We start from the raw sequence: 14,218 nt of genomic DNA, 5'->3' as shown, positions 1-14,218 counted from the left end.
TCTCAGTCCTCTCTTCCCAAGTAAGGAGGCGGCAGATGCTAAGTGATACTAAAATCTTTGCCCTTTGCAGTAAATGGATAAATCTAGACCTTTAAGAAAAGCTCAGTCCAGCTGGGCACGGTGGCTCATGACTGTAATCCCAGCACTTTGGGAGGCCAAGGTGGGTGGATCACCTGAGGTCAGGAGTTTGAGACCAGCCTGGCCAACATGATGAAACCCCGTCTCTACTAAAAATACAAAAAATTAGCTGGGAGTGTTGGCAGGTGCCCGTAATCCCAGCTACCCGGGAGGCTGAGGCAGGAGAATCGCTTGAACCCAGGAGGCAGAGGTTGTAGTGAGTAGAGATGGCACCATTGCACTCCAGCCTGGGCAATAAGAGCAAAACTCTTTCTTGAAAAGAAAAGAAAAGCTTAATCCACATCTCAGAAGGTCCAGCTAACAACATCTGGTGAGACCATTTACAAAGGGAACCAGCCTTAAAAACACATACACTCACACTTTTATTTTTTCCCCTCCTGATTATAAAAGCTATACAAGCTGGTTACGGAATGTTTGGAAAATCCAGCAAACTATGAAGAAAATTAAAAGGCTGCCTTACGAGGCCCCTGCCCTGCACAGCCCTCAGGGGTAACTGCAGTTAACACTTTACTTAATGTCCACTTGGAGTTTTTTCTAGGCTTACGTGGTTTTACTCATACTATAGATCATACTGTATGACACTGTTTTCTTTAAAAAAAAAAATCCAATAGTCAGGGGTGGGAGAGTTGGCTGGCAAGGGGCCTCTTTCTGGAGTGGTGGAGGTCTTTTGTCTCTTGATCTGGGTAAGTGGTTACAGGGTTCATACATAGGTAAAAAAAATACATAGGTAAAAAGGCATCATCCTGTGCCTTTTATATTTGTTTATTTTACTTGATAAAAATGGTATTTAAGATGATAATAATAGTAGCTCATTACAAAGACATTGAAATGGAAGTATACGCACGCCCCTACTCCCCTGCCCAGGTGTAACTGCTGCGAGCAAGCAGTCCCTCCGAATCTACAAGCTTCCCTGGGTCAGTCCGGAAGGTTGTGAGCATGGTATAGGAGCCAGCAGTGTGGGCCTGGTTCTGCCTGTCCCCTTGGTGAGCTCCTACTCTGACCTTGGGCTGCAGGCGAGGGGGCTGTGGCTCGTCTCAACTTCTTCCTTTTCAGCCTCACACCCGCTGGCTCCTGCCTGGGAACAGCCTGGCTCCTGCCTGGCCCAGGCGGGCTGCGGGCTGTGCTCACTGGGAAGGAATGGAAACACGTCTATTAAGTTTCATGGAAATCATGTTGAGGGGCCCACGTCTGGTGTTTGGGTTCCTGTGGTCCCAGGCTGGGCTGCCGGGTGGATTGGGAATGAGAGTGGCTAGCGTTCCTTCCTGCAGCCTCCTGGGCACCCCCACACCCACCACAGTGTGCTTCCTCCAATACTTGGATGGCTTATGAGCCCCTGGGGTTCAGGCCTGTAGTGGGTAATGTGCTGGCCAAGAGCTCGGAGCTCTGTTATCTCGGAACATACTTCCTTTTTACTGGCTGCCCCTTAAATGGTAACAGTGTGTGGCAAACCGAGCCAATTTGTGAAAGCTAAGGGCGTCCCAGTCTCTGAGCCTTGCTCTGTGAGAGGTAAACAGTTTCTTCAGGCTCCACTAGAAACTGGGAAGGACAGGCAGCTGGGATCGTCAGTCCCCACAGCTGGTGGTCCCCAGGCAGAGGGGGCGGCAGGAGACAGGCGAAGATCTGGGCAGACTTGGCAGGCCCCAATCTGGATTGGATCCTGGCTCTGTCTTTCTCTTCTCTGTGGTCTTGGGCAAGACCAGCCTCGGTTTCTTGACTTGCAAAACGGGTCATTCCTACTTGGCTCCTGGCATTGTTGTGTGGGCTAAGCAAGAGAATGCAAGTAGGGGACCTGGGCACAGTAGCCACCTGGAGACTGTTGTTATCATTGGGGTGACAGGAGTGGACACAGGGAGCAACCAGGAGAGGGGGGATGCTTCACACAGAGGCTGGGACTTAAGCTTGGGCTGACAGGATGAGTAAAAGTAAATAAGAATGAATAACAATAACAGCAGCGGCCATGCCTTTGACTTTCCCCAAGACCCTCTACATCCATTAGCTCCTTGTGTCTCTAGAACGATCATCTGAGTGAGGTAGGATGGGAATCAGAATCCCATCTATGTGCAAAGGGGAAACTGAGGCACACCAGGGAAAGATAGTTTAACTCACTGTTTCCCTGAGGTTACGATGCAGACCAAAGTGATGACATAGACAACTGGCAAGGGGCCTGTCTCTGGAGTATGGAGATCTTTTGTCTCTTGATCTGGGTAAGTGGTTACAGGGGCTCATACATAGGTTAAAAGGCATCAACCTGTGCCCTTTAGATTTGTTTATTTTACTTGACGAAAATGATACTTAAGATTATAATGGGGCTGGGCACAGTGTCTCATGCCTGTAATCCCAGCACTTCAGGAGGCCGAGGCGGGCGGATCACCTGAGGTCAGGAGTTCAAGACCAGCTTGGCCAACATGGTGAAACCGCATCTCTGCTAAAACTGCAAAAATTAGCCGGGTGCGGTGGTGGATGCCTATAATCCCAGCTACACGGGAGGCTGAGGCAGAAGAATCGCTTGAGCCCGGAAGGTGGAGGTTGCAGTGAGCCAAGATTGCACCACTGTACTCCAGCCTGGATGACAAAGTGAGACTCTGTCTCAAAAAAAAAAAAAAAAAAAAAAAGATTATAATAGCAATGGCTCATTGCAAAGACATTGAAATAGAAGTATACACACCCCTCCCCCCGACTCCACTGCCCAGGTATAACCACTGTGAGCAGGTAGTTTTCCATGTCCCTCTGCACCTACAAGTTTCCCTGGGTCAGTCTGGAAGGTCATGAGCATAGTAGAGGGGCCAGGAATGCGGGCCTGGTTAAACACAAGGTATGTCACAGACTGGAACTAAATGACATGGAACCATGTGATGAGACAGTCAGTCGCTTTCAAATTCTCTGAGCCTCTTCAGACCTAAGGAGAAAGGCTTCCTCTGGGGATAAGATGTCTTTAACATCTCTCTGATGTGTTTGGGAGGAAGAGAGGGAGAAGACCCCCTTAGGCTCCAAGAGGTGACCAGATGTCCCTAGAATTTAATGGCACTATTCGTTTTCATTGTTTATTTTTACTTTTTAAAGTAGTTTATTTTCACAAAAATACAAACAGTAAACAAAAAGTATACTTTATATAATAAGTAATATATTTAAATATATTTTTATAAATGAAATAATATAAAAACCGTTCAATGCATCATCAGTTTGTTTTTGGAGTTACATTCTATTTATGCCAGTTTACAGTTATTTTTCCATTTATAGTGATGATGTAATAACAATTATAATATTGCCACAGATCCACCCAAACATGGTGATTCCTACCTTCTTCTTCTTGCCCTTGCCCCCACATGTGCCTGGTAACATGGCCGCCCCTACATATCCCCACCTGTGTAGAACATCATGGCGCCCTGCATTTGCATATTAAAAGGCTAGGGTAGTAGGGCCAGTTTTTTCGTGGGCTACGTGAGTGACATGCCTGGTTAAACCAATCCCCTGAGCCCTATGCAAATCAGACACCATCTCCTCCAGCTTCCTCGTAGAAGCAGCCACTTTTCTGCAGCACACGGGGTTTTCTCTTTGTTAGAATCCTCCTCCCTCTGTCTCCATAAGGGGGAGCTGTTTTCTTCTTCCTTCTTTCTTTCTTGCCTATTAAACTCTCTGCTCCTTAAAACCACACACACACACACACACACACACACAATAATAATAATAATAATAATATGACCACAGAAATTGTAGTGATGGCTTTTAATGAGCACCTACTAAATTCTAGTCCTGCGCAGAGAATTTGCATATATTAGCTTACCCAATCTTGATCAACTCTTTAAGGTGGGTGTAATTATAGTCTCCATTTTACAGATGAGGAAACTGAGGCACAACGAGTTAAATCTGACTTGCCAGGTACAGACAACCAGTAAGTGACAGAACCAGAGTTTGAACCCGGGCAGTCTGGCTGCACTTGCATAATCACTGTGATGATATAGAGTCTCATTGAAAAACACAATTATGTAAGTTTTGAAAAAGTGAGTGGATTTGAAGAAAAATAGTAAGTGCTAATAGTACGCATGGTATGAGGAGATGCTAAAAATCATAAAAGTCATCATGAATGATTCAATTTCCAAAACCAAAACAAAGCAAGCTTAGCCCAGCTCAATATGCTTTCTTTACACAAGGAAAGAGGCCCAGAGAGGGAAAGGACCTACTCAAGGTTGCACAGAGAGGCCAGAACCGATGTCTCAACAGAGAGGCCAGAGCCCAAGTCTCAGGAGAGAGGAGGGAGGGAGTGGGGAGGGCACGTGGCAGGGGAAGGGACTGCTCCCAGGATTGCATGGGGTGGGAAATGTCAGAGTTTGACCATGATTGGTGGGGGTTGGGGGGGATTAGAAGAGGACACCAGGCCAGATGAGACCTTCCTTATTCTGCCAAGTTGAAGGCCCCTCCCTCCACCTCAGTGTAAAGCCTCCTGGGTACATGTGATTTCAGCACCAGGTGCCTGTCGGTCCATCATCCTCTCTGAGCTCACTGCCACGGCAGTGCCCGGACCCTGTTTCCATCACAATGGGCTGTGGACACTCATTCATTCACTCATTCATTCTACAAATAGTGATGGCGGCCCCCTGCACCCAGCACTGTGTGGGCTACGGGTGGGAGGGAGCCTCGGTCCTCTGTAAAAGCCTCCCGGCATTGGAATCTTGCTGGCATTCAGAAATGCCACCCTCCTCCTCCTCAGAGTTCCTATTGTATTTCTCTTTCTTCAGGGGCCTCATTTACTAAAATGATTTTTCCCTCCTAAGTAAGCTCCCTTTGAGTGGGGTCCTTATTTATTCTCATCTCCCTTTGCCCCCCTGGGCAACAGGTGGACCTGGAGCTCGCAACCAGGCTGGGGCAACCAGAAGGGCCCCCGTGAGGCTCATGACCCATGGGTCCTAGGACCATACCTGGGTGGAAACATCTGGCCTAGTCCAACTTGTCTATTTGACAGAAAAATGGTGGTTCTGACCAGGCGTGGTGGCTCATGCCTCTAATCCCAGCAGTTTGGGAAGGCGAGGCGGGTGTTCGAGACCAGCCTGGGCAACATGGCGAAACCCCATCTCTACCAAAAATACAAAAATTAGCCAGGCGTGGTGGTGGGTGCCTGTGGTCCACAGCTACTCAGGAGGCTGAGGTGGAAGGATTGCTGGAGCCCAGGAAGTCAAGGCTGCAGTGAGCCGAGACAGCACCACTGCACTCCAGTCTGGGCGACAGAGCAAGATCCTGTCTTTAAAAACAAACAAACAAACAAAAAGGCCGAGCGCGGTGGCTCATGCCTGTAATTCCAGCTACTCGGGCTGAGGCAGGAGAATCACTTGAACCCAGGAGGTGGAGGCTGCAGCGAGCAGAGATCGGGACACTGCACTCCAGCCTGGGCAACAGACCAAGACTCTCTCAATAATAATAAAAAAAAAAGAGAAGAAAAGAAAAATTGTGGTTCAGAGAGGGACATTGTGTTCCTTCTGCCATAAAATTTATGAAGCACCTGTTTGTGCCGGGTCCTGTGCAGACACTGACGCCCCAGAGAGGAAAAGAAGCCAGTGCTTACTGTACCTGCCTCCTGTTGCCACTGTAGCAAATGGTCATGCACTTTAGTTTCAAGCTACACAAGTATAGTATCTTGCAGGTGATAAAAGATCAGAGGCCTGACATGCATCTCATTGGGCCAAAAACAAAGTCTTGGCAGGGCTGTTTCTCTTCTGGAGGCTCTAGGGGAGAATCCATTTGCTTGCCTTCTCCAGCTTCTAGGAGATGCCCACATTCCTTGGCTCCTGCTGTATGTTCCAAGCCAGCAACATCACATCTCCCTGATCCTGCTTCCGTTGTCATATTTCCGCTATTTATTTATTATTTTATTTTATTTATTATTGCTCTGTCGCCTAGGCTGGAGTGCGGTGGTGCCATCTCAGCTCACTGAAACCTCCGTCTCCCAGGTTCAAGCAATTCTCATGCCTTGGCTTCCCGAGTAGCTGGGATTACAGGCATGCATCACCACACCTGGCTACTTTTTTGTATTTTTAGTAAAGATGGGGTTTTGCCATGTTGGCCAGGCTGACCTTGAACTCCTGACCTCAAGGGATCCACCCACCTCGGCCTCCCAAAGTGCTGGGATACAGGCATGAGCCACCACACCCAGCCTATTTATGATTTTTAATGTAATAAGAGATGGGATCTCACTATGTTGCCCAGGCTGGTCTCAAATTCCTAGCCTCAGGTGATCCTCCCACCTCAGCTTCCCAAAGTGCTGGGATTAGAGGTGTGAGCCACTGCCCCTGGCCCATAGTCACATTTCCTCTTACCCTTCCCTCTTCTGCATCCTCTTCCATCTGGTGATTACACTGGGCCCATTTGTCTAATCCAGGATGGTCTCCTTGTTTTAAAGTCAGCTGATTAGCAAACTTAATTCCATCGGTAGCCTTAACTCCGCTTTGTCTTGGAAGGTAGCACACTCACAGGTTCCAGAGATTAGGATGAGGGCGTCATTGGAGGTCATTCTACCCATTACACCTGCCTTTAGATGGGAACTGCTGTAATAGGGGTACCATAGGATCCCAGAAAAGGGGACACCTGATCTCACTGGGGTAGTGGGGGGCACCCAAGAAAATCTCCTGGAGGAGGTGACGGCTGACCTGAGTCTTGAATGAGGAGTTGGCCAGGCGAGGAGGGGTGGAAGTGAAGGGCATTCCAGCAGGAAGCCACTGCATGTGCGGAGGCCTGGAGGTGAGCGAAGGAAGGCATGTGCCACTGTGGCCGAAGCATGGAGAGGGGTGGCGAGGCTGGAGAGGAGGTGGGGGCTGAGGGCAGCTGCCAGATCTCAGGGGAGCTGGATGCCTGGAGGCTGATGCTTCCTGAAGACAGTGAGAGCCTTTGAGGGGTTTCGAGCAGAGACTGATGAGGTCCGGTTTGCCTTTGAGAAAGGTCACTCTGGGGTCCTAGTGGAAAATGGCTGGGGTGAGGAAGACGAGAATTTGGCAGCCAAGGAGAGGAGTCAGGTGATCCTGGGTCCTGGGCCCAGTGTTCCCTCTCCTGGACTCTGACTGCCAGGGGGACCGGCTGACTGCCTTCTGGATCCCTTCCTGGAAAAGGCGGTGAAGCCTGGATCAGGGCGGGGGCAGGGGACAGAGCGGAGCACCTGGCTGGAGAGCTGTTGGTGGAGGGGAAGTGGTGTGGGACACACTGAGGGCTGTTTGTGGGTTGGGAGGCAGGAGGAGAAGCAGTGTTGTGAGCAGATTTCTGGCCTAGGAGCCCGACTGGGCGGTGTGGTCATCACCAAGGTAGGACTGGGGGAGGAGCAGGTTTGGGAAGTTTCCAGGTTGGGTCTGATGTGTTGGCGGTTGGTGGCTGAGAGGCATCTAGGAGGTCCATGGGACGCAGCTGGCTGTACAGTCTGCAGCTGTGGACTTGTATCAGTTATTGCTGTGTGAAAAATGACCCCAAAGCTCAGTGGCAAAACAGCAATCACTTATTCTCACTCTCCCATCTGCATGTGGAGTGGGGCTGTCTGATCTGGGCTGGGCTTCCCTCGTGGCTCAGCTGCAGGCTGCAGGCCTGCAGGCCAGCCAGGCGGTCAGACTGGGGCAATGCCAAAATCCCCTTTCTCTTTGACCCTGAACTGAATGCCCACCCCCCCCCCCACCCCTATTCCTCCACGTCTCCATGGACCAGCAGATGACATTTGAGCAAAGACCTGCAAGAGGTGTGGGAATGAGGCTGTCTTGAGGAAGAGCATTCTAGGCAGAGGGAACAGCCAGTGCAAAGGCCCCGAGGTGAGATTGTGCCTAGTGTGTTTGAGGGACAGAAAGAAGGCCAGTGTGGCTGGCAGTGATGAGTGAGGGGGGTGGGGTAGGAGAGGAGGTCAGAGAAATAGCAGGGGCCTTAGGCATATGGGGCCTGGAAGGTCACGGGAAGTGGTCTCTGCCCTTATTATCATTGCTATTATCACCCCCTCCTCCTGTCCCCCACAGGACCCTCCATCCCTCGACACAGCCATCCAGCATGCCCTGGCGGGCCTCTATCCTCCTTTCGAGGCCACAGCACCCACCGTCCTGGGTCAGGTGTTCCGTCTCCTGGACTCTGGCTTCCAGGGGGATGGGCTGAGCTTCCTTCTGGATTTCCTGATCCCTGCCAAGCGCCTGTGTGAGCAAGTGCGAGAAGCAGCCTGTGTAAGTCGAGAGGGAAACAGGGACAGGGAACAAGCTGTTCCAGAAAGTCATGGGGCTGGAGGCGGACAGAGAAGGAGGTGGGCTGGCATGTGTCTTGTTTCACAGGGAACTGAGTGTGTGGGGGGACTTTCCAAGTATCATTACTTGCCCAAGGGGAGACATCAGCCCCCCAGATCGAAGGGGCTTTACCTTGTGACATCTATGAGTTCATTACGTTGTACTGTCACCAGCAGAGAAGAAGACCTGAATAAAGGCATCCTTGGGGGCTCCCTGGTCTTGGGGAGCCTGCCCTGCGCCTGACATTGTGGACACTGCCAAGTGCCTTGGGTGAAGTGGGGCAGCTTGAGTGGAAATAGCAGAGAAGGTCCTAGAGCTTCCCCAGAGCCCCTGAGGCATCAGGACTCTTGCTTTCTTCCCCTGTGACCTCTTCAAACTCAGATCTCAGGGAGGCCTCTGCCAAGGCAAAGTGGAGAGAAAAGTGTTTTAGCCAGACTCATTGGCTGCAAATGACAGAATCCTCACTCAGACCAGGGAAGGGTGGATCAGGCCTCAGGCCCAAGTTGATCCACTGATCAAATCCCTTGAAGATCCTTTCTGTCCCTAGTCTCTGCTTCGTGCTGCTTGTTGGCATTATTCTTCTAGGTGTTCCCACAAGGCTGGAACCCAGGGAAGCTCAAGGATTTATATTCTATCCTAGAGAGGAAAATAAACTCTTTCCCATCCACTGCACATAGAAAAATCTCAAGGAAGGATCCTGATTGGCCAGGCTTGGGTCATATGCCCATTCCTGGACCAATCACTGTGGCCAGAGGAGTGGGGTACCAGGATTGGCCAAGCTTGAGTCACGTGTATACCTCTATGGTCAGAGGGTGGAGCTGTTTTAAGAAAAGGATGAGAAGGCGGCCAGTGTGGCTCATGCCTGTAATCCCAGTACTTTGGGAGGCCAAGGCAGGCGGATCACGACGTCAGGGGTTTGAGACCAGCCTGGCCAACATGGTGAAACCCCATCTCTACCAAAAATACAAAAATTAGCCAGGCGTGGTGGCACGTGCCTGTAGTCCCAGCTACTTGGGAGGCTGAGGCAGGAGAATTGCTTGAACCCAGGAGTCAGAGGTTGCAGTGAGCCAAGATCACGCCATTGCACTCCAGCCTGGGTGGCACAGTGAGACCCCGTCTCAAAAAAAAAAAAAAAAAAAAAAAAAACCAGAAAAGGATGAGAGAAGCCTGAGGAGACCAAGCCGTCAAATGCCCACCGCAGGAACTTGCCATTCCCTTCATGGGTTTCCCGACTGTTCCCTGCTCTGTTGTTATTAACACCCACCCTCCTGCTACCCCAGCCTCAAGAATCACAAAGAGGTTCTAAGGTCCCATCAGCCTGTCCTCAGTTGCCCACTGCCTGTCAGCGACACAGCTCATCAGAAGCAACAAGGAAGGGTGGGGACTGTGTGTGTCATTTCAGTGGTAGAAATAAATTGAATGTGGCAGCTAAAAGTCCAGGGTTAGGAACTAGAAGGAAAATGAGATAATCTATTTTACATGCTTAGCACAGAGCCTGGCTCATAGAAATAGCTCAATACATGGGAACTGGTATTGGAGAAGAAGGGAGCTTCTCATGGAAGCATTTGCTGCCACTTCCACATGACACTATTTCATGCAGATGCTCCCCCATCCTTATTTCTTCTCCCTGACAAGCTACACAATTGCCCACTTCCCTTGTTTGGCCATTTAAACTTCATTTGCACTGGCCGCTTCCTCAAGGTAACAACCTTTCCACGTCTTTATTTTTCCTTGTAGGTGAGTTTATTAATCTAATTGTAACAATAGGCAAATATCTGTCAATCTCAGAGCAGTGGGAAGTCATGTGGGATTAACAGGATGGCTTCTGGGGTCAGATGCCCCAGGTTCAAATCCAAGCTCATCACTGTGATCTTTGGAGATCCATGCCACCTCTCTGAGTTTTAGTTTCCTTATGTGTCAAGCAGAAACGTTAATAACACAGCACCTAACACATGGAGATGACACACATGGCTTAGCAAAGACTCTGGCATGCAGCAAGTGCCCAGTAGCTATTGGCTATCGCTATCCCACTTCCTTGTTTCTCCATCTGAAATAAGATCATGGCAGCCTCAAAGTCTGCCTCTCCAGCCACCATCACCCAGAGGCAGCCACCTTCACTTAAAGTCTGGTGGGGCTTGGGGACAGATACAGCTGACTTGAAATGTGAAGGCCTAGGTCCAAGTCCCTGATGCTTATCAGCTGTGTGGCTATGAGCCAAATGTTTCACCACACCGAGCCTCAGTTGCATCATCTGTAAAATGAAAATAATGATGCCTGAACTGCCTACACCAAACTGAGTTACTGTGAAAGTCAAGTGAGATGATCAAAGCCATCATCACTCTGGTGCTTTGCTGTTTGCAAAAAATGACTGGGCTGTTTTTTCTCATTCAATGAGAAGGTGAGAGAGAAAGCATGTTGCAAACCCAAGAGGGCTAAGTGAAAAGGGTCGAGAAACCTACAGACTCATGAAGGTTTATGGATATTAAGCTTCTCTGAGGCAGCCCAATCTACAATATGACTGATATAAATGGTTTTATCAACATAAGGTATAACTATGGTCAGAGCTCACTATTTCCGCAATCAATAATTCCAGGAAACACCTGCTTAATTAGCAGGAAATTCAGTCTCACTCTCTGTACATCTCCCCTACACACATCCAAATTATATAAGATTGTCTGGGACTTACTCAATCCACAGAACTCAGACTCTTTTTCCAAAAGCCAGTTAAAGACCTGTTGTCAGCCCAGTAGAACTGTTGTTTCCATTGTTGCCACATGTTGTCACTGTTGAACACTGGTCCCGCACAGCCCAGTGGAGAGGCTCAACTGAGAGGGATCACTTGGGTCACAGCTTGTCCCAGAATGACCCGCTGTACCCACCTATACAGGGAATTTCTGGCAACTCCTGTTAAAAAAAAATTTTTTTTTAAGTTTTGCTTCACCTTCGTGTTATTATCCATTAATGGGAAATAAATAAAAAATAAACAAATAAACCTTCATTTATTTAATGAGAAATAAATAAACAAACAGTAAACAAACAAATAAATAATAAACATTCAGGCCCAGAATAACCTTTGGGTCAGGAAAAACTGGACAGTCATCTAATAAGTGGCAGGGTCAGATTTCCTGACTTCTCATTCAATACTGTTTCTACTTCACCCTCATACACTATCCAAATTCAATAAGATATTCAACACTTTATTATAAAATAGGCATTGTGTTAGATGATTTTGGCCAACTGTAGGCTGATGTAAGTGCTCTGTGCACATTTAAGATAGGCTAGTCTAAATAAGCTATGATGTTCTGTAGATTAGGTACATTAAATGCATTTTTGACTTATGATATTTTGAATTTATGATGGATTTACCAAGATATAACCCCACCATAAATTGAGGCCATCTGTATAATCTCACTTAATCCTCATACCAACCCAGTAATACTGACATGTATTATTATCCTATTTGCAGATAGGGAAATTGGGGCTCAAAGAAGTTAAGCAATTTGCACAAATTAGCAACATAGACCTTTGTCTAAACCATGTCTCCCTGGCTTTAAAATGGAGGGCTAAGGCTTGAACTGGGTTGGGAAATGTTCCGGATAGATGCAGAGAGGAAGGGAGCGTGAGCCAAGCAAGGGGACCACTTGGGAAAGCCGATTGCTAACTAGTGCATGGTGCTCTGAGCTTTCTTGCTTGGGTCAGTAGGCTAGTATTTCCAAGGTCAGGGCCAGGACAAGGGTGGGGCAGGAGGGTCAACCTTTGCACAAGCTTGACAGTGAGTGCCTCCTAAATGCTGCCTCATCCTAGTCCCTGACCTGTTCCAGATTTCACGTGAGAGAGGGAAAGGAGCAGATCCAAGGGTGGAGCCTTTCAGGGCCAGGTTCTCTGATGCCATCCTCTTCTCTCCACAGGCTCCCTACTCACACTGCCTCTTCTTACACGAGGGCTGGCCACTCTGTCTGAGGGATGAAGTTGTGGTCCACTTGGCACCCCTCAACCCTCTCTTATTGCGCCAGGGTGACTTCTACCTCCAAGTGGAGCCCCAGGAGGAGCAGTCTGTCTGCATCATGATCAAATGCCTCTCCCTGGACCTCTGCACAGTGAACAAGAAGCCTGTTCCTGAGCCAGCCTACCCTATACTTTTTACCCAAGAATGGCTGGAGACCATCAACAGTGACTTTGAGGGAAGTCCCCTACACAACTGCTTGGTAGCATCAGAAAATGGGATTGCCCCTGTGCCTTGGGCCAAGATAACCAGCCCGGAGTTTGTGAATGACAGACCCCAAGTAGTGAATGCCCTCTGCCAAGCCTGGGGGCCCCTTCCTTTAGAGGCACTGGATTTGAGCAGCCCTCAAGAGTTGCACCAGGCCAGCTCCCCGGACAACCAGGTGCTTCTTGCCCAGAGTTTGGCCAAGGGTAAGGGCAGGACATATGGGAGCAAGTATCCAGGACTCATCAAGGTGGAGCAAGCCCGGTCTGGGGAGGTGGCCTTCAGGATGGACGAGGTGGTCAGCCAGGAATTCGAGGGAGACTATGTGGCTCTCCTAGGCTTTCCCCAAGAGAGCAGAGGAGAGTCTCCCAATAGGGAGGCAGGCACATCCAGTGGGTGTACTTCTGGGGCACTAGAGGAGATAGCTGGAACTAAGGAAACTCCCTTATTTCAAAAGATACTGCCTCTCTCAGAGGCCAATGAAGGACCTTCCTTGGGAAATCCAGCTTGCACAAAGCCAGAAAGCTCTGAGGAGAGGCCCTATAATTTGGGCTTCAGGAGAAAGGTCAATCATAAAGCACCCACCCACAGCTCAGAAAGGCCGCCCGAAGGCTCCTACATGAATGTCCTTGAGGACCCACTGGACTGTGCCTCTTGCCTCAGGGCAGGTGTCTCACAAGAGCCAACTGCCTGCAAGATGCAGGGACCTCTAGGAAACCCAGAGAATATGGTGCAGCTCAGGCCTGGACCAAGACAAGCCTCCTCTCCCCGCCTGTCCCCAGCTTCTCCTGCAGCTCCAGCCTCTGAAACAAAGATGGAGGTGAAGACCAAACAGAGAAATGGGAGACTTCCCAAGCCCATGCCCTGCCCTAGCAGAAACACCTCCTCCCCTGAGCCCCCCACTCCTGGGCTCAAATTCTCATTCTTGAAAGGGCAGAGGCAACCCTCTGTGACCCCAGAGAAAGCCTCACTCCAGCACGATGGGCCCTGGAAAGTCCTGTGTTCCTTCTACTCTCCTAAACCCAACCAAGCCAAATCTTCCGGGAAAGGTAAGATGCCCACATGCTCAGCTGTACAAGGAGGTTATTGTCTGGCTGAGATCACATTTCAGGTGGTTTTGGTTGTAAGTGATAGAGACCACCTGGGCTGGCTCAGCTTCAGGGGTTTAGTATACAGTGTGGCATGTTAAGGGGCTTGAAGTCTCATGTGGCTGGAATTGAGCAAGGCACTGTGACTGTGTTACAACTGCCTGACTTCACACTCCACCTTTGCCATACACTTGCTGTGTGACGTTGGCCAAGTACTGAGTTTCTCTGAGTCCAGGTTCTCCCTATCTGTGCAGTGGGAATGTCACCTATTTCACAGTGTTATTTTGAGGGTTCAGAGGGATACCAGAAGCCAGGTGTGGAGGCTTATCCTGTAATCCCAGTGCTTTGGTGGCTGAAGCAGGAGAACTTGGGTGGCTTGAGGCCAGGAATTTACAAGAAAGAAAGAAAAGAAGGAAAAAAGGAAGGAAGGAAGGAAGGAAGGAAGGATGGATGGAAGGAAGGAAGGAAGGAAAGAAGGAAGGAAGGAATAAATTAAAAAGCTGGGCTTAGTGGTGCATGCCTGTAGCCCCAGCTACTCAAGAGGCTGAGGTGGGAGGATC

General features: G+C 49.3%; 1 protein-coding gene across 3 annotated transcripts in view; it reads left to right on the top strand.

Annotated features, from left to right (window-relative positions):
- The window catches only part of KIAA1755 (KIAA1755 ortholog), a 46,204-nt gene that overhangs the window by 6,437 nt on the left and 25,549 nt on the right, over window positions 1–14,218 (top strand). For 2 of the 3 annotated variants that reach the window (XM_054467817.1, XM_054467816.1), the window contains exons 1-2: window positions 7,911–8,306; window positions 12,272–13,619. In XM_054467817.1, coding sequence (XP_054323792.1) covers window positions 8,028–8,306; window positions 12,272–13,619 — 1,627 coding nt within the window. In that variant the 5' untranslated portion in view covers window positions 7,911–8,027. Of the gene's footprint in view, window positions 1–7,910; window positions 8,307–12,271; window positions 13,620–14,218 lie in introns of those variants that run through there. The other variant, XM_054467818.1, reaches the window with a different exon arrangement.

This window comes from Pongo pygmaeus, chromosome 21 (genome assembly GCF_028885625.2).
Source record: "Pongo pygmaeus isolate AG05252 chromosome 21, NHGRI_mPonPyg2-v2.0_pri, whole genome shotgun sequence".
Lineage (NCBI taxonomy): Eukaryota > Metazoa > Chordata > Mammalia > Primates > Hominidae > Pongo > Pongo pygmaeus.
This window is presented reverse-complemented; position numbering and strand designations above follow the sequence as displayed.